The following is a 19,445-nucleotide window of genomic DNA, read 5'->3' on the forward strand; positions in this document are numbered from 1 at the left end:
ACTTACTTAATCCCCTTTTTGGTTCTTGCACCTCACTCTGCCATATGCTGTGCTTGGTATCCTTAGTCCTTTTTGACTCACGTTTTCTAGAGACTTAACGTTCTGCCTCCTGCAAAGGTGAGGTGGGGAAGGTCTGCCTGAGGGTTTTCTGCTCTGATCACTGCCTTCGTTTCTTGCCTTATCCCAACAGTACCCGGTGCTTCCAAATGCTGAACCTGTCTCTCGGGGTCTCCAGGGGAGTGTAACTTCATTGCCTCTGCCCATTACTCTGCCTCCATTAGCATTCCACCTTCTAAAATTTCATTGAAATATATTGTCCTCTGCTGTTCCCTCTTTTTCTTTGGCCTTAAAGGTTAATACAGTTTTATTATCATTTTAGTGGGTTTTGGAGGGGAGGAGAATCAGTGTCAATTTACTGTGTTAAACGAAAATCCCCCCTTTGAAATCCTAATAGAGCTCCACTTATTCAGTAACTGTTGATTAGGGGTAAGTTTCAAGCTCAAAGCCAGGCCTTAGGCATTTAGAAATGCATGTGACATGGTAACTAACCTCTAGGAGCTCATACTGTGTGTAATAAGTACTGTGCCAGCAGTGTGACCAAAGTGCTGTTTGGCTATTGCTATTCTCAAGCCCAGGTAGAGCCTGGCCCTGAAAAGAGAGAGACAATCTTGGGGCCTGCAAAGTGGCCAGACGGGTGTGATGCAGTTCCCATGCCCTGTCGTGACTCCTGTAACCTAATGACTGAGCCCCACGATTGGACTGCCTGGAGTATGCTGTGGGTGAGAGATGGTTAAGCAGAAACTACAGGCTTTTAGGCCTGTAGAATCTTCTTGGTTTTTCCCAGCTGACTTGGAGGAGAGCATCTGGTTATAGCTATATAATTTTTTTTTTAATATTTTATTTTTAGTTTTTTTATAATATATTTTAAAATATTTATTTTTGGCCGTGTTGGGTCTTCATTGCTGCGCACAGGCTTTCTCTAGTTGCGGCGAGTGGGGGCTACTCTTCGTTGGTGGTGCGCGGGCTTCTCATTGTGGTGGCTTCTCTTGTTGCGGAGCACGGGCTCTAGGTGCGAGGGCTTCAGTAGTTCTGGAGCGTGGGCTTCAGTAGTTGTGGCTCGCAGGCTCTGGAGCGCAGGCTCAGTAGTTGTGGCACACGGGCTTAGTTGCTCCGCGGCATGTGGGATCTTCCCGGATCAGGGCTCGAACCCGTGTCCCCTGCATTGGCAGGTGGATTCTTAACCACTGCGCCACCAGGGAAGTCCCGAGCTATATAATTTTGAACATGCTTCTAGGATAGCTGGCTCCTTTCCCTCCTCCCTCCCCCACCCCCCGCAAAAAAAAAAAAAAGGAAATAAAGAAAATTTTGTTGAAAAATTTTCCCTGGTTCTTCAGAGTTGGGCCAAGCTGTCAAACAGCTTGTGACTTTGTTCCCATGGTGGTTCTGTCCTTTGGCCTGGGAGTGAGCTGCCTTTTTGCCTTGGGGCTGACTCATTATCAGAAGTGGTGGGAGGATTTAATCCTGGGAATCTGTCCACCAGTCAGGCTGGGGTTAGTAAGGTCCTGTAGCCAGTGCAGTAGAGGCAGGGCCCTAGAGACTACGGTCCAGTCCTTGAGGGCACAGCCTGCAGTGGGTAGTAGTCCTTCAGTCTTGGCTCCGTACGACAGCGGCTATTGCAGGGTATCAAAGCACAGTGCATGGTGTGGGGCAGAGATGGAGTGCCCTCAGAGCACGGGAGCCCTGAGCTGGCCAAGTGTGGGAATGGCGCTGGCAGTCTCTGCCCAGCCAGCGATAGTAGAGGCGAGGATGGACACATTACTGGCAGAGTCAGTCCAGAGTTGGGGTGTTTGAGGTTACTGATCCCTTTAGGACTCAGATACGGCAGGCTAGGAAAGGGATAAAGGAGCCCTGGAGAGAAATAACAGCAGCCAGCTTGAGCATCAGCCCCGAATGTAGTTTTCAGAACTTCTTTCTCCACCTCAAGCCCAGGGAATTTGGGCATGGAAGGGCATGTGGCTCTTGTGGTGCTTCCTCGCTCTGCAAGGTGGGATGAAGGCAGAGGACAGCCACAGTTGCAGGTGTCTTCCCAGTTTTTCTCTTCCTCAGCTGGAGCTCCCCTACCACTCTTCAGTCTTCTTCAGGATGTCTGGCCAGAACCTGGCCCTTTCTTGCAGGCAGGTTGCTTGACTGGGAGGTTTGATTAGGTCAGAAACGACAAGCCCGTGGATTGGGCTACCTCAGTGATGTGTCTTCCAGGGCCCATGTCTTTCTTCTTGCCTTAATCCTTTTGTTTCTCCACCACCAGGTCACACCTCCTAATTTCTCAGTGTCACAAGTGCCCAACACTCCCAGCTGTCCCCAGGCTTACTCTGAACTGCAGACGCTGTCCCCCAGTGAGCGGCAATGTGTGGAGACGGTGGTCAACATGGGCTACCCATATGAGTGTGTCTTGAAAGCCATGAAGAAGAAAGGAGAGAATATTGAGCAGGTGAGCGGTTAGTCAGCCGTGGGGCAGGGCGGGGGTAGGAGAGAGGTCCCACATCTCTGGAGCTGGAATAGTGTCTTGCCTTTATCCTAGAGTCCCTCAGACTCACAGCACCATTGTCTTTTCCTGTGACTTGAGGGGGGTGGGCAGGACTCAGGGTGCTTTGTTGGGCAAACCAGCAGCCTCAGCAGCAGTGCTTTGGGGGCTGCTCTGGGACCTAGGCTGAGGGAGAGCTTTGAGAGTATTGGAGTTGTCGACTGTTGCCCAGTTATCCCCTTCTCTGCTTTTCCTGAGACAGCATTCTAGGCTTGGGGTATGGTCAGATGTCTTCTTCCAGAAATGTTTATCCTGTCAGGACTGCCCAGGGAGTTCCAAAATAGGGTACTGGAGTCCTAAACCTTGGGGGCACTTTCTGACTTGGGTGGTTTCTTAGAAGAATATCTTGGGACTTCGCTGGTGGTGCAGTGGTTAAGAGTCTGCCTTTCAATCCATGGGACACGGGTTCGAGCCCTGGTCTGGGAAGATCCCACATGCCGTGGAGCAACTAAGCCCATGCGCCACAACTACTGAGCCTGTGCTCTAGAGCCCGCGAGCCACGACTACAGAGCCCACGTGCCACAACTACTGAAGCCCATGTGCCTAGAGCCCGTGCTCTGCAACAAGAAGCCACCGCAGTGAGGAGCCCACGCACCACAACTAGGGAGAAAGCCCGTGCGCAGCAATGAAGACCCAACGCAGCCAATGATGATGATGATGATGATAATAATAATAATAAATTAATTAATTTATTTGGAAAAAAGAAAAATCACCATTTAAAAAAAAAAGAATATCCTGCCTAGGCTGTGGAATTGACGTCAGCTGGGAGATGTGAGTCAGCCGTGACAGGAGCTCCTTTGAAAAATGGCTATGCATGTTTAGAAGGGTGTACCTATCAGCAAATAGTCACTGAGGTACTGCTGTGTTGGACACAATTCAAGGTACAAAATCAAGTCCTATCTAGGATCTAATAGCCAAGGTGGGGAGCAGATGTCACACTTGTTTGTTTGTGTAAGACTTTTGGGAAGCACAGACAGGAGTGGCAATAGGTGCTTAAACCTTTCTCTTTTCTTAGATTCTCGACTATCTCTTCGCACATGGGCAGCTCTGTGAGAAGGGCTTTGACCCTCTTTTAGTGGAAGAGGCTCTGGAAATGCAGCAGTGTTCAGAGGAAAAGGTAGGAACCTTCATGCTTCACGGGAACCCTCTGGAAGGAAGGGACAAAGTAGTCTGTCTTGGGGGTCCTCCTGGACTACAGCCTTCATCCCTTCCAGTGACTGTAGGCAGAGGTAGTTGAAGCACAGAATCTCCCACGTCCAGACAGGCATTTGGCTAGTTTGGCTCAGATAAAGTATCGGGTTGAAGACTATCTAGAATCCCAGGGAAGGGATGGGAAAAATGACCTGGGCAAAAAGCCATACTTTTGGATGTTGGGGGAGATTGCTAGTCACTTCACCTAGGCTGCTCGCCAGAGAGCAACCATTTCTGGGTTCAGTATCCTGCTGGGTGGGAGCACAGATGTGGATGGTGGGACCTGAATGAAGGTCAGCAAGGTTTGGGACTGGGCATGGCTCCTGATGGACGATTGGCCGTGGTATCAACCTGTCTTCCTCCACGGCCTCGCTTCCTCTACGGCCCTCCTCTGCTTGCTAGGGGACCTCACAGAGGCTCATGAGGCTCTGGCAAAGAACGCTCCCCCCAGCAGCCCCCTTACACACATATTCCTCCACTCAGCTGTGCTGTGTGGCTGGACCCCTTTCTTGAGTCTGTATTCTCTTATTTCCCTTAGATGATGGAGTTTCTTCAGTTAATGAGCAAATTTAAGGAAATGGGCTTTGAACTGAAAGATATTAAGGAAGTTCTGCTATTACACAACAATGACCAGGACAATGCTTTGGAAGACCTCATGGCTCGGGCCGGAGCCAGCTGAGACCAGGCCCTGCCTAGGCCCTGCCACGGAGCCCCCCGCTGCCGAAGGCCCTGAGGAGATTACCTGTGGGGAAGAATGGGCACACTTCCGGATTTTCTTTTGGGGGTGGAAGGTCAGGTGTAGAGACTGTGCTTGCCAAGTCTCTATGAGCCTAGGTCCTGAGCTGGGGAGAAAGTGGGGAAGATTTGGGCATGCAAATGCCCCCAGAACTGTCCTGGCTCCTTCCATAGTAAAAGTATTTGTATTCTGAGAAGTGTCCTTCCCACCTTGGCCATCCAGAGAGACTTCTCTGGTCTTTCTGGGGTCTGTATGGCCTCAGCCGAAACCTGGCCCAGCTAGCTGCCAAAAGGAGTTGGGGAGAAGGAGGTGGGAGGGCCAGACTCAGTGCTGCTTTGGGGCTAGATGTTTCCCTTCTCTGCAAGGGTGGACTGACCTCTAATCCAAGTTGAGTGCAATTGAAAGGTTCTTCCAGGGTTTTGGTTTTTTCCCCTTTTAACGATGTCACTTAGTGTTACACTGGTTCTGCAATGTCTCTGAGGTGCAAAGAATGCCCTTTTCCCCTTGGGGCCCTGAGTTTGCCTTTTCTGCCAGGCAGTTACCATACTTCCTTGCCCCAGCCTGTTTCTTTTGGCCTGGTTTGGACCACAGTCTTCTGCTACCCAAGATTTTAGAGCCCCCTGCTCTAGAAAACAGTTGTCAGTTTAAGAAATCATTGGCCCCTTCCCAGCACATCAAGTGGGGAAGAAAGAGGCTGTGATTTAGTCACCCAGCACTAACTCCACCTCAGTTCTCCCTGGAGAACAGCCTCTCCCTCCAGCCCCTTGCTCTAGGATGACACAATGAATAACACCTAGTCATAGAAATCAGTCTCTTTGGTTTGTTTTGTATTATGTTGTACATCATTAAAGATCTAAATACAAAGGATATACAGTCTTGATGAATCTAAAGTAATTTGCTAACTATTTTGATTCTTCAGAGAGAACTACTAATAAAAATCTAAAAGGTATATCCTGCTGTGATAACTTCTTTATTGCCAAGGACTGTTTTACTGCAGGGTGGAGGTGAGTGAGTGGTAAAGGGATTTGCTGGGGGTGGAACAGGAGCTAACCATTTTCTGTCATTTCAGTACTTTCTTCCAACTCTTAGGCCCATGGGACCCAGGAGCTGGCCCCCCCAGTCTGCCCTGGTTTTACGTTTGTAAAGGCAGGTGTAGACAAGGGTCTGTTTAAACTTGACCTAGCCCAGTCTCTGGGTCAAGGACATAGACATATGCCTTCCTGCAAGACTGACTGGTGGTGAGACAGGCTGGGCCTTCAGGGGGATCACTCAGAAATGAGGAACAAGCCCCTTGTCCTCTGAGCAGCATCATGCATGATTATGTGTTCCACAGGCAGGACTGGGATTCAGACTGCTTTACTAGCTCTCAGTGCTGATGTATCTGACGGCACTAGATTTATCCCTAGAGCTTCTTGTCCTTATACTTAATACTGTCCCACAGTCCCTCTTGTGCTCTTAGCTTGGATGGGTCTCTAATTTTTTTTAGTGATCACGTGAGGAGGGCGTACAGAACCTTTGGGCTGGGAAGCACCACGCTGGAAAGAGGCTGCCCTCTGGTGGTCAGATCAGGCATGGCCATTGTCTCAGAAAGCCCCTCTTCTGGCCTTTAAAATTAATTAAACCCTTCTTTTAAAACCTGTAAAAGTTATCCTTTACCTGTAGGAAATCAAAGTTTCATACTAAAATGGTGTCAGGGCCAAGGGCTTTGACATGAATTTCAACTTGATCCAGGGTGGCCTTGGTTAAGTGATGGGCCACCTGGAGGCCACTTGGTATTTCTTAAGCTTCTTTCTGCTAAAAAGATACAGAAAGAACTCACATGAAGGTGTGCGTGTATGTGTGTAGAACTGCTTTAGAGCCTCAGACTACTGACCAGAGCACTCAGTGCCAAGACCCTGAACACAGGCCATTGAGGGGGGAGTAGATGGCCAGGGCAGTCCTGGATGAGGGTGAGGCTAGGAGATAGACTTGCCTGAGATACTGCAGCTCTTCCACTATTCTGTGAGGGAGCGTGGGGGGGAGGATTCACAGACAGGAGCCAGGAGCATGACGCAGGTGGATGGTCCCGACAAAAGGTAGAGATTGGGAAAGAATAATGCAGTGACGCGAGCACCCTCTTCTGTCTAAATACTGGATTGCGGGGAGGGAGGGGAACTGGAAGCATAAAGCCTGTCCCACATCTGCTGCTGTTAAAGACATCAAATCAAGGTTTATTCATTTTACATTTTCAAAAGCTAACTGAAGTCCCAAATCAATCTCCAAGGGCTGATGGGGCAGAGCTCACCCTCCCTTGCCCCACTAGCACCAATGTTTTCGTTTTTGACCAAGTCCTGGAGAAAGGCACAGAATCCAGCTGATAAAACCTCTGGGCTCAGCATGTTATCTTCCCTAGCTTGTGACCTCAACACAACCTCTAGGTTACCACTGACCATCCCCCCATCCACTGATCCCCAAATTTAGAAACATCTACAGGGTTATTAGACCTGTGTTTCCACAGACAAGGGGTCAGTAAAGGCAAATCCTCCTCCAGCCCCAAAGAAAAGGGAGGGGCCTATTAAGTTTTTCAGGCTGATCTGTCCTTCCTTACAGATACTCCTGTGCTTAGAATTGAGGGACAGATGCTTGGCCCTGAGAGAGGAGCTGGGACCCAGCCAAGGCCACGTGTGGCTAGGAAGAGGCCAGCGTGGGCAGGACCAGGGAGTGGGTTCTGATATCTGTAGGGGGACCTGGCAGAGGCCCCTCCAGCTCGAGAGCCCAGCCACCACATACTGGATCTTGCTCTAAGACACCGCTGTCCTCTCAGGGGCCGCAGCTGGCCTGTGGCAGGCCAGGTATAGCTGCAGCTGGCTCCTCAGACTCTGGATGCACTTGGACTTCAGAGCCATGATTTCATCTAACTGGGTCACAAAATCTTCAAAATCCTGGAAAGGAAACAAAGGACAAGTGGAGCTTTTGCTGTTGCTGCCAGATCAGCTTTTCTAGTCCCTTCTCTTGTATGAAGATTTCAGAGCCCAGGCCCTTCCTCCAGCTGGAAAATCTGCAGGACAGTCACCATGGCACAGGGTGGGACCACTTCTCTACGCAGAGAGGTATTTTGCAGGGCAGAAGGGTGGTTTCGTAGAAGTACCTCTGGTCTGCATAAGGCAAGTAAGTCACTGTTACCATCACAGGGAGGGGCACCGACAAGCCACTAGGAGGGCAGAACAGCAAAGAACAGAGGCTGGAAGCATCTTGGCCTGGGAATGGGGAGTGTAGCACCATCTCCCACCTGTCCTTGCACGCCCTCAAGCCAACTCAGAGGGGTGGCAAGAGCAGGTCCAAGGCCTCAGCAAGGTTAGAGTGTGACAGCAGACCCTTTCTGCACACACAACTACAGCAGAAAAGGATGACTGTCAAACTAGCTGCAGGCTAATTCCCAGCAACCCCTGAGGGTCCAGCCAAGACCACTTACATTAGGAGCCAGCTGGCTCATCAGGGTCTCCTCCTTGAAGCCCAGCTTGGCCATTTCATCCAGCTGTTCCTGGTGTGCTCGGATGAGTACCTGCCTGGGAACCAGAGGGGATGCTGTGATCCTCTGGGCCTCTCGTCTCTCCTGGGCAGCTTTCTGGAAGTGAGCTCCATTTCCAGGCCAGGAGCTGCTTCTGCCCAAAGAGGTCGAGGCTTCGACCAGAACCAGCTCACCACCACCTCCTGCCCCCTCACCCGTTCTTTTCAGGCCTTGTCAAGGGGCTGAGTACAAATGAGATTCTGGGAAGAGATGGGCTTCTGGAGCTGCCCCCTGCCTCCCCAGGTACCCTGAGGCACAGGGCTGGATGCTGCTTCTCCTCCGCAGGAGCTGCCCACATCTTCCCTGCAAGAAAGCTCAAGCCTGTGCCACTGCAGCTGGCACACTTGGCACAAGGTAGAGCCTGCCACCTAGCCTGCTGTGATTTCTACTTTCTTTGGGGAGTTAAGGGACCAAAGCAAGGGGGTTTGAGCTAGAAGCTGGAGGATCTGCCTTCTGTCAGAAGAATCCAGCTGATAAAACCTCTGGGCTCAGCATGTTATCTTCCCTAGCTTGTGACCAACCTCTAGGTTACCACTGACCATCCCCCCATCCTCTGATCCCCAAATTTAGAAACATCTACAGGGTTATTAGACCTAACTGTGTCAGACTCCACTGATGGATAGAGACCACGGAAACAGCAAGACTGTCCACCTTGTAGAGGTGGGCTCCTCAGCTGCACATCCCTACACGCCCTTCTCTTCGCCCACGGCCCAGGCCTGAGCCCCAGCGAGCAGCTGGCAGACCGTCTGCCCAGGTGTCAGGAGCCCTAGCAGAGGACCGCAGCCTCACATAGGAAGCATCTGTTCCCATAGGGCTGCCCTGCCTTCCTGCTTCTGGGCCTCCGACCCTGCTAGACCTCTTCCCCTCCTTCCTCTCACATTCTCAAAGGCTCTCTCATTCTGCTGTACCATCCACAGCCTCCTTTGGGAGAGGCAGCACAAATCACCAGCCCCTGTTTTTTACCTTCACCATCTTGGAAGGTGACCAGCCTGCCTTGGCTCTGGGGTCACAAGGCTGCTGCTGCTGCTGTGTCCCTGGGGAGCACTTCCAGGAACACAGACCCAACAGAATGAAGAAGAGGATTCTGATCTCACCATAGGTCTTAGGCTTGCTTATAGGGTCAGATCCTCCCTTCTTTCACTCATATCTCAGCTTTCCCAAGCTTCTTTCATTCACATCCCACCTACCCTACCTGGCAGGCCTGCTCCAGTACATTTTATTCCTGCTGTTCATGTCAGATGCATCTAGGCAGGCTCCCTTGAAAAGGTGGACAAAAAGCCTTTCTCTGAGCCAACCACAGCCATTCCCAGAACAGACAAAACATTCAGCTGTAGTGGGAGTAGGGGTGCCAAAGGGGCTCAAGTCTAGGTAGGAAAGTTCAACTTACTGTGCGTGCCCCAGGACGGGCTGACGGAGTGTCCTGGCAGTCTTGGGAGAGCCTAGCCTTGCTAAGTACCTTGGGATTGGCCTGCATTTGAGCCACGCGATGTCCTCATTGTAGCAAGACAGCTTGATGGGGTCTGTGGACAAACCCAGCTCCTGCCAGCCAAGCCCTGCCAGGTGCTTTCTCTCCTGGGCCCAGGGCTGGCCGGCCACATCACTACTTCCTGCTTGGGGGGTGAGTGTAGGCCCAGAGTGGGGTCCCCCAGTATGTATGGTGAGGAAGGGTTTTTCTGGGAAACCCTGGGAGCAGCCCAGCTCTGTCTCAGCATCGCCATCATAGTGCCGCTGGGAGAAGAGTGCAGTCTCTCTGCTCTGACAGGGCTCCCCCAGGTCAGCCTCCCTGTTGGGCAGCTTGTCAGGTGGGTGCTGATGGATGGGTGACAGGGACAGAGCTGGAAGATCACCCCCAGGCTTACTGTCGGGGGGGGATGATGAGAGCCACAGGTGCTCAGTTGTTGAAGACATTGGCAGGTCTGCCTCTTGATCACCAGATGACACTGTGTGGCCCACAGCTGGCCCCCCTGTGTCTGCTGCCACTAGACTGTGCGCAGCTCCATCCTGGGCCGACTGCTCCAAGTGGGGAGAGCCCTCATCGTCCGGGCTCTTCAGGAGAGACACGGAGAGGGAAGCCATCAGTCCAGAAGCATGCTCAGAGCATGTGCCTAATTCCCCTCTAGAGTCTTCTCCTTGGAAAGGGTTACTGTTTTTCGTTGTTCTGGTCGCCACAGTTGGGCTACCTTCACTGACTTCTCTCAGAGGTGTGCTCACTGTGTCTCTTTGGTCTGGGGATCCAGGAACTGTGACGTGGGATAGTGAGAAAGTGCAGCCATCTTCCTCCAGGGATGGTGAGCTGCCCTCAGCCTGCCGAGGAGCCTCATTTTTGAAGGCATCCTGTCTGAGGTCAAAGGCTGGGCTGCCACCCCTTTTCTGGTTATACACAAAGCCCACCTGTGAGCAGTAAGGCTTCTCTGCCAGGTTTTCTCTGGGAGGAGGCCCTGAGGAGGTAGCGTCCTCCTCTCTGCTCCAGTCCAAGGGCACCTGACTTGGGCTGCGGCCGTGATCAAGTGCTATCCTGTGGCTTGCGGGGTCCCTGGAGTACATCCAGCTTCCAGTTAGACCCTTCTCGTCACCTTCTGTCCTGGGGCTGAAAAACAGACTCTGCCGCCTTTCGGCTACCTGCTCCTCAGGACCTTGCTCCCTCTGATGAAGGAAGAACGAGCCTTCGCTATTCTCCAGGGTGTTTCCCTGCTTTGCGGTCCTCTGACAGGAGACATGTGAAAAAGAATCTTCACTGAAATCGCTGTCATCAAGGTCCTCAGCTTGGGCTCCATCATGGCTCTCACAACAAGAATGGAAGGGAGGAGGGGTGTCATTCTGGAGCTGCCCCTCTGGAGGCCGGGACTGGCATAAAAACCTTTCCAGTGGCTGGTACTTTAACTTCTGCTGGAGGAGAGGTGGCTGCTGGAACTGCTGGTGATAAAAGCGCAAATGTTCCTCCCTCTCCTTCTGATGCAGAGGGATGTTTGTCCAAGCTTCAGAGGCAGGCCTGGTAGGTGTGCCCCCCTTGCTGCCCTGACTGTACTCGACTAAGTGGTGGACGTTGCCAAAGGAGAGCTCAACTCGTGACACAAGCTGCTTTTGCACTGGCTGCACAGTCTGCGCTTTCTTGCACCGGGAGGGCAGCTTACCACGGACTGCTTCTCCTCCTGGGCCAGGGGCCCTGCTTCCCCACCCGAGGGCAGTTTTGTTGCCGATTGGATTTTTCTCAGAGCATAATGCAGCTGATTCTTCTGCCCTTTTTTTGGCTAAATGTCCAGACCGCATGGTTCCTTTGATGGAGCTAGTTTGAATGACCCACTCTTGGGGAGGACTCCCTCTAGAGCCACCCCTTTTACCAGGAACCTTAGGTACAGAAGCAAAAGGGATATTGGCTGGGTGACTGGCCAGAGGATGGGCCTTCGTTCTCGTGGAGCCAGGTGCCACTGTGAGCGACTGTTGGAGCCCCAGCTTGACTTTTTTGGGAGAACACTTGTCCCCTGGCAGGGCCACAGGAGAGCTCTGAATTCGTTTTGGAGAAGAGTTTCCAGATGTTCGATTTCGACTGCTAGCTGAAGTGCAACATTTAATGCCTTTCTTTAGTTCTTTGACCCTGTAAACGACCATTTTACGTTAAATGTGCATTCTTGCATGTTCTGTAACTTCTTTCCTATAGCTTTCAGGGAAAACAAAAACCAAAGAAAACTATTACAAGGACTGGGAATTACTTTTTTATCTGGGAGAGAACTGGAGGAAATGGGGAGATTCTATTTCAGCATGAAATACCTCTCTTTACCTGAACAAAGAAGACCAGTGTCTTCTCTCAGGATAGTAGTGTGCATCCAATATTCCATGATCAGGAGAGTTTTGGAAATACCACAGTCCCATGTGAGGGCCAGGCCAGAGGAGCTAGTCTCAGAACTATGCCCACGCAGGGCCCACGCCACGCTTCCTGAAGATCGGCCAACTCAGGAGCCTAGTGTCTACCCCTTACCCACTCTTCCATGATCAGAGTCTTTTCCCTGCAACCACCTCCTTTCAGGCTTCTCTGAGAAAATGAGTTCCCTCGAACCTGCTGGGCACTTCAAGAAGCAAAAGCCCTCTGGAAATAAGCAGGCTTGTGCTAATTCCATTAAGGGAAAAATGACCTGTCTATTCACAGGGTTTCTCAACCTTAGCACTAGTGGTGTTTGGGGTCAGATAATTCTGTGTTGTGGGGAGCTGTCCTGTGGAGTGTTTAGCAACCTCCTTGGCTTCTACCCGAGATGCGCATTTCTCCCCAGTCACAACAATCAAAATTGTCTCCAGACATTGCCAAATGTCCCCTAGGAGGCAAAATCGCACCCTAGATAGAGAAATAGAGAAACATGCTCTATTTTACAAGGGAATTTTAGAGAGCATGGAAAAATCCAGAATTAAGTCTCTGCTAGGATTCAGTTGCCAAGATCAGAGTCTCTCACTCTGTGATACCTAAAACAAAATACAAACAGTGTAAGAATTTGGATTTACAAGGAGACATCAAGTAAAATGTGACTCTCCAGTGGTTTGTTCGTAGATTCTGTGTTGAAATCCCCTAGGAGGGAGCAGTACTTCTGCCTGGGAGCTCCCAGAAAATGTCTTTTCCATTGTTTTGATTTTAATCCACTCAATAGTAGCCAAATGACCCCTCTGGCCATTACTGAAAACCAAGATAGTAAACCTGACACTGAGACTTGACTTAAATCTTCCTTTTAGGTCTGAGAGGCAAGGCAAGCAGATAACACAGTAAGCAAAGAGACACAGGATGAGACTAAAGACACATGAATTGTGTCCTTGGGCCTTTGCTGAGGTATTGCAGTAGGGCACACATCCACGGAATGGGTTGAGAGGTCCCACAGCAAGTCTAGATGGTTCCAAATTACTTCCTGTTATAAAAATCTGAGCTATTAGTTTTGTTAAAAGAGAAACACCAAAATTTCCTCCTAGCAGTCATAGTAAATAATTCTAGAAGCCTGAGGGTGCCGGAAGAAATCTTACAGGTAATTTGGTCATTGATGCTAAATGCTTCCAGTGTACTCTACCTTTTACCAAAATCACTCCTGTTACTGAGTTCTCTTCTGATACACCTGTTAGGGGTCCAGCTGGAACTTTATTTTTGGACTATTTAGCAACATTCTTCTAGTATGTGCAGAGATGAAAATTTTAAATGAGAGGAAAATTTTAAATAAGCAATAAAATCATCCTCATCCTGTGTGTGTATGGATTGTTACCAACAATTAATTTAAACACATAAAACAAATGACTTTCATATTTATTTTCAATAATTTGTCAGACTGCTTTAAATGGAAGAGATTATTTCTATTATACTTATTCTGCTTTTTAACCAAAATTATTTCAAATAATTTCTCAGTCGTACTCAATACATCCCCTCTGAGAAAGGGTTACTTTCATCTTCCTTTACTGAGGCACTGAGAGGAAAGTCTTGTTCTCTGCTCCTTAATGATGTTCTTACTTCAAGTACTTGATATGTCTGTGATTTGGGGAGTGAACGGGGTTATGAAACAAGATTGACTTAGGGTTAATAATTGTTGAAGCTGGGTAATGGATACATGGGGGGAAAGAACTTGAAGCCATACTGGTTTTTGGGGAACAATTTTGGATCATCCCATGTCTTCTATCTGATCTCAGTCTTCACTGTCTTCTAGTAGTGCTAGGGTGCTGGCATTAGGAAACCATGCAACAAGAAAACCTCCTCGAGGAAACTTATTTGGGGGACTTGTTATAGGCATACTTCATTTTATTGTGCTTTGCTTTGTGGATAGTGCTTTTTTTTTTTTTTTTTTTAACAAATTGAAGGTTGGTAGCAACCCTGCATAGAGCAAGTCTATTGGTGCCATTTTTCCAACAGCATTATTTTTAAATTAAGGTATGTATATTGGTTTTTTTTAAATCACTTTACTGTGATCTTTGATCTGTCGTGGTGGTCTGGAACCAAACCTGCAATATCTCCACAGTATGCCTGTAATATTACTATTGTTAAAGTTAACATATAATGAGTGCTCACTATCTGCCAGGTGTGGTGCTAAGCCCTTCAAACATATCGCATCAGTGATTCCACATAACTGTTATACGAGATAGGTGCTATCATTATCCCTGTTCACATTAAGGAAACTGGGGCCCAGAGAAGTTGCAAATTTGTCCAAGACCACTCAGCTAGCTAGTGGCAGAGGCAGGTTATTGGCCCAGATAGTCTAACTCCAGAGTCCACTCTGGTAGCCACTTTGTAAATGATCTCTCCTATGTAAACGAGATAAGGTACACAGAGAACCTCACACAAGCCCTCAAGCCCAGAAGGAGCTCCTCCTTTCATTCACAAATATTTATTACACATCTACTAGGTACCAAGTACTGTCTGGGCAGGAGAGATACAGTGGAGAAAAAGATAAGGTTCCTGTTCTCACGGAACTTAGATGGTAGCTTATCTTTCCTTCCCAATGAGTTTATAAAATGCCATGGATACTAAAGATTCTTCAACAGTAATTAAAAAAAAAAACCAGGTTCCCCTCAAATAGTTTGTTAACTTTGGAGATGGCTTCTTGGGAGACTGAAGAGGAGGTGTTGTAAGACAGGGCCAGCAGCAAAGCAGCCAGAGGAAAGAATGGTAATGAGAGCATTTTCACACGTGTAGGAGACACGTGACCCCAGGGTCAGAGATGGGAGGGACCCTGGCAGATACCAAAGTCACTAGAGCCCTGACCTGGCAGTAAGAGGTGCTAGTTCTGCCACCAACTCCCAATGAGCCCTTTTAAAGTTTCCACCCTTTTCTGGGCCTCAGTTTCTCCTTCTATAACACAAGGTTGGTCTCTTCTGGACCTACACAGCTCTGAGTACTTCTGCCTTGACAAGTAATAGGTATTCTATCCCTAATAATTAGAGCTGAGGCTAGCAGGAAGAAAACCTCACTAAGCCTTCCACTCTGGAGAAATATTTCATCTCCCGCTAGCCATTTAAACACCATTGATGGGGAATTCCCTGGCAGTCCAGTGGTTAAGACTCCACGCTTCGAATGCAGGGGATGCGGGTTTGATCCCTGGTTGGGGAACTAAGATCCCACATGCCGCGCAGCGCAGCCGGAAAAAAAAAAAAAAAAGCCATTGATGGAGTTGTCTCCTAAACAAGGGAACTTGTCACCTTCCTCTTGTCACATTCACACTCGTAAAATGGCAGGGCCTGCTAGGTCACATTCTCCAAATGACCAATTGCACATTCCCCTGGCAGTAGGATTATTGCCCCAAGAACAGGCTTGTGGAGCTCAAGGTCAGATCCTTGTGTGTGTATCACACACACATACACACACGACCTGCCACCTGAGGGGGACTCACCGGTCAGCATAGCGCAAGGTATTCAGAGTGTGTTCGGTGGCCACATGGCTTGGCGAGATGTTGGCAATCATGCAGGTTTTGGCATTGCCAATGAAAGAGTCCTTCAGAACCTGTTTGAAACAGAAGGCAGGTCAATGAAGTCAACTAACCAAGGGCCTACTGACTACTTACTGTGTGCAGGACACTGGGCCACAGTCACCCTCACCCCCTTCTACAAAAAGGTAATTCACAAAAGGAGAAACACAAACAGTCAATAAACAAAAGGTACTCACTTCACCACTAATCAAAGAAATGCAAACAAACCATTTTAAAAAACTAAAATTTTTGCACCTATAAGATTAAGATTAAGACTCATACTACCCTGCTCTGGTGAGGGTCTAGGGAAAGGGCGCTCTTGTACCCTGCTACACTGCCCGTATACCGTGTAGCATGAATTGGTACATGCCTTTGGGAGGGCAGTTTGGCAATATGGTAAAAACTTGGTAAAAAATGTTCACACTCTTGGTTTGGCAATCACGCTTCCAGGACTTTATCCTAAAGAGATAATAATTGCTCAATTGATCCAAAAAAAAAAAGTATACACAGGATATTCATTACCTTATTATAATAGTAAAATGTGGAAAATCTACAACTCTATAAACAGGTAACAAACTAAATAATTGTAAACTGCATACAACCATAAAAGATAATTATGTATATTAGGTACCTGGAAAGATCTAAAACTTATGTTTGAGTGAAAAAGGTATGTTATTCTGTAAGTGGATCCATGTGTGGAATTATTGTTTTAATTAAATAGGACACAATTTCTGGGGATGGAGGACATGTTTTGAAAAATAACAAAGCCAATGTCAGAATCAGGACTAACCACCTATAAGAAGGGTTTCCTGGATCCCTGGTTGAAATCATGTCTGAGAAGAAACAATCTAACCCAATTCTGACTAGTAAGGAGCTATGTTATTATAGGTTCTGCCCCAGGTCCTGTGGAGCTGCTGGTCTAGCTGCACAGGGTGAAAACCTCTCCCAGAACACAAAGATCCTCACCTAGACTGCCTTCTACCTAGTCTGTCCCTACTGTGCACAGGACTTGGTGCAGAAGGGAACCAGGGGCGCCCATAACTGTCTTCACAGCTGTTCGTACCTAGGCAGACCCCTCCGTGGGCCACTCTTCCGCAGCCATTACAGATGCGCACTTATTGGCGTTTCCCATTAATAAAGAAGCACATTTTCGTGACAGAAAAATGGAAGAAAAAAATTACCTATGGTTCTACCACTCAAAATAATCAGCTAACATATGCATAATTTCTGTGTAGTTTTTTCTTCTCATTTCATATTTTTAAACTATAGATCTTAGTCATCTTTCCCGTCAGGACATGTCAAAAATCTAGCTCATTCTTTTTAACTGCAGCCATTATTTTTTGTCTTCAAACACTGGTCTAAGTCTTACAACTAAGGAAGCACCAAGTACAGCTGTACTACCATCCCCTTCAAAGGCTCAGAGACTCCACTAAATCAACAAGGTTTCTTTACATTAGAAATAAGCAGAAAGCTGTTGGATGGTGACCACTGCTGCCCCGCAGGGAGCCTGGCTGCTTCGTACTGCAGGTATCCCTGCCTGAGGATGCCCCTTTCTTCTCCAAGACTGAGAGCTCCTGGAAGGAACGTGACTCCTCCCCCTCCTCTCTCTGCCCCCTCCCTTCCCCCTCCCCCCGCCCCCCCCCCCGACTCCAGGTAGCATCACGCCTTGCTGGCAGTGGATGCTCTGCTGAAGGAATAAATGAATGGAAGAAGGAACACGTGAGTGAACCAGAACTCAAAGCTCATATATAACTTTACCTGAGTTAATTTGCTTTGCCTGAAGGGAGTGTGAGTGTGTTCCTGATCCAATGCACGGATACATTCCTTCAGCTGCAAAGCGGTAGAATAATAAGCACATCAAATATCCCATGCAAAGTGAGAATAACAGATCAGATTTTTCTTAAATAAATCACAGTCATGCAATTCCCAAAAGGAAGTCAAAATGCCGTGGTAGTTTCTTGTTCAACAAGAAAAATCAAGCTAGACTGGGAAACATCATCCTGTGCTAGCTGTGCCTAGTTAAGGGCCCCCCAATTTAAAGGCTGTGATCCTAGAATTAGCCCTGATAGCGTAGAACAGACAAACTCAGGGACATTCCCACAGGTCCCAGAGTCCAGCTTATGTGGTGGCAGTTCTGGCTTGCCAGCTCCCTTTCTCTCCTCTTCTCACACTCTTCCCAACTACAAGATGCACTTCAATAGCAAAAATACCTATACTACTCCCCCGCCTCCCTGCTCACACATGCACACCTATAGGTAAGGACTCAAGTGCAGATTCAAGTTGTCTGGATGGGACAGGAGAAATTCTAGAGTCAGAGCTGGGAAGGAACTGAGAAATCATCTAGGTCTACCTCCTCATTTAAAAAAAAGGAAGGACTGTGGCCCAAAGGCAAGGGCATGTCACTTGCTCCTGGGCAGAGCCCCTCAAAGAAGTGCTCGTTGGACATCACTAGTGCTAGCAGAAACCTGCATATGTAGATCTCTAGGGGCAACATGCCCATCAGAAAGAGCAGGGGTTGGCAGGACAGGATCAGGGAGGAGAGATCTTCTATTTCTGAGTCCTGCATCTCCGCTAAGCGGCAGTAAATGAGAAGAAAGGGAGGGAAAAGAATGGAAGGAATCCCTTGGCAGTGCCAGCTCTGGGAGTTCACCGAGAACAGGTAATTAGCTTTGAGAATCTGCTGTGGCTGTTCTTGGCAGCAGCTACAGGTGCCCACAACTAACCCCTCTCTATCTAAGAAGCTGCCGGGTTACAAGAAGGTGTAAGGGAATTTCCTCTTTCATTACAAATCAGTCCAATATCCCCAAACTTTAGCACTGGGAAGATTCTCTAGAAGGGACGAGCAGGTACCCAAACCTGGTCCCTGAGTTACACCTGCCCCTTATGTACTCAAATCCAAGTGTGGCTATCAATCTCTATGAGCCTTTGGGTCCCTTTAGCCTTGAATCAGAATGGAAAGTAGACTTTACTAAACTCTAAGGGAAAACCAAGGGAAAGACCCAGGAAAGAAGGGGCACCTTTGTGCACCTCACAAAGCACAAGATTTTGATCCTATTCTATAAGGCTTGTTCTCAGGCCCCTTTACATGCTATCGCCCATGTGAGATAGACACAGTCAAGCCCCAAAGGGTTCTCCAACTTCACAGGTACTTCTCAGGTTTCTTGGTTAATTCCTGGACCATAAATTTAAATATGAGAATCAAAGATTTCTAGCTAGAGGCTGTGGACCCTTGGCCAATTCACTTAACCTGAGCTTCAGAATCCTGATCTATAAAGTGGGAATAAGAGAACCTGCTTTGTTATGAAGAGTAAACTGACTAGCATATAGTACGTGCTCAAATATATTGGTTCTGGGGCTCCTTGGAGAAATGGTTGATTCCAGGGCTAGGGCAGGGAAGAGTGTGTGACATCTTATAGTACCAAAAGGCAAGGAGCTGCTCAAAAAATGATGGGGGCATGTCAAAAGGATACAGAAACCAACTTGAAAGAACTCCCAATGGCCATCTGGGATAATTTGAGCAAGGAAATAAATAATGATAGAAATGGATTCTAATTTAGCAAATAAAAGAAATATCCATTTACTATTATAACTAAATAACCAAATAAATAAATTAAAGAGAAAAAACAGCTCTTTCTTACAGCAGCATTCTAACTAATTAATGTAGAATGATGAACATAGAAAATCTCATCAGGTAAACACCACAGTAATAATTGTTGCAGGTAAGAATCATCAATGGATACTAAAATTAGGCAGCAAAAGTGTGATGTAAACAGGATATTTGCATAGTTTCAAAGTATCTCTCCATAAGATACTTATTACAAAGGGAATAATCATAACTTTACAGTGGAGTAACCTAGCACAAACCACCTTAACTCAGTGATCAAGTTTAACATCACCAGTAATAAGACATATTGACTGATACGATACACTGAGAAGCGTACAACTTCTGTGGTATTCTTGCTAAAAATTCATTAT

At 48.0% G+C, this 19,445-nt stretch overlaps 2 protein-coding genes across 9 annotated transcripts in view; one reads left to right on the plus strand and one right to left on the minus strand.

Moving 5' to 3' along the window:
* The window catches only part of UBAP1 (ubiquitin associated protein 1), a 62,646-nt gene extending 57,198 nt beyond the window's left edge, over positions 1-5,448 (plus strand). For 2 of the 3 annotated variants that reach the window (XM_068552098.1, XM_068552099.1), the window contains 3 exons: positions 2,306-2,488; positions 3,597-3,698; positions 4,311-5,448. In XM_068552098.1, coding sequence (XP_068408199.1) covers positions 2,306-2,488; positions 3,597-3,698; positions 4,311-4,451 — 426 coding nt within the window. In that variant the 3' untranslated portion in view covers positions 4,452-5,448. The remainder of the gene's footprint in view (positions 1-2,305; positions 2,489-3,596; positions 3,699-4,310) is intronic. The other variant, XM_068552100.1, reaches the window with a different exon arrangement.
* Positions 5,449-6,088: 640 nt separating this feature from the next.
* The window catches only part of KIF24 (kinesin family member 24), a 61,039-nt gene continuing 47,682 nt past the window's right edge, over positions 6,089-19,445 (minus strand). For 5 of the 6 annotated variants that reach the window (XM_068552097.1, XM_068552094.1, XM_068552095.1 and 2 more), the window contains 5 exons: positions 17,229-17,300; positions 15,396-15,505; positions 9,443-11,647; positions 7,960-8,053; positions 6,089-7,429 (listed from right to left, as the gene is read on the minus strand). In XM_068552097.1, the coding sequence (XP_068408198.1) occupies positions 7,289-7,429; positions 7,960-8,053; positions 9,443-11,647; positions 15,396-15,505; positions 17,229-17,300 (2,622 nt within the window). In that variant the 3' untranslated portion in view covers positions 6,089-7,288. Of the gene's footprint in view, positions 7,430-7,451; positions 7,643-7,959; positions 8,054-9,442; positions 11,648-15,395; positions 15,506-17,228; positions 17,301-19,445 lie in introns of those variants that run through there. The other variant, XM_068552092.1, reaches the window with a different exon arrangement.

This window comes from Eschrichtius robustus, chromosome 10 (genome assembly GCF_028021215.1).
Source record: "Eschrichtius robustus isolate mEscRob2 chromosome 10, mEscRob2.pri, whole genome shotgun sequence".
NCBI classification, from domain to species: domain Eukaryota; kingdom Metazoa; phylum Chordata; class Mammalia; order Artiodactyla; family Eschrichtiidae; genus Eschrichtius; species Eschrichtius robustus.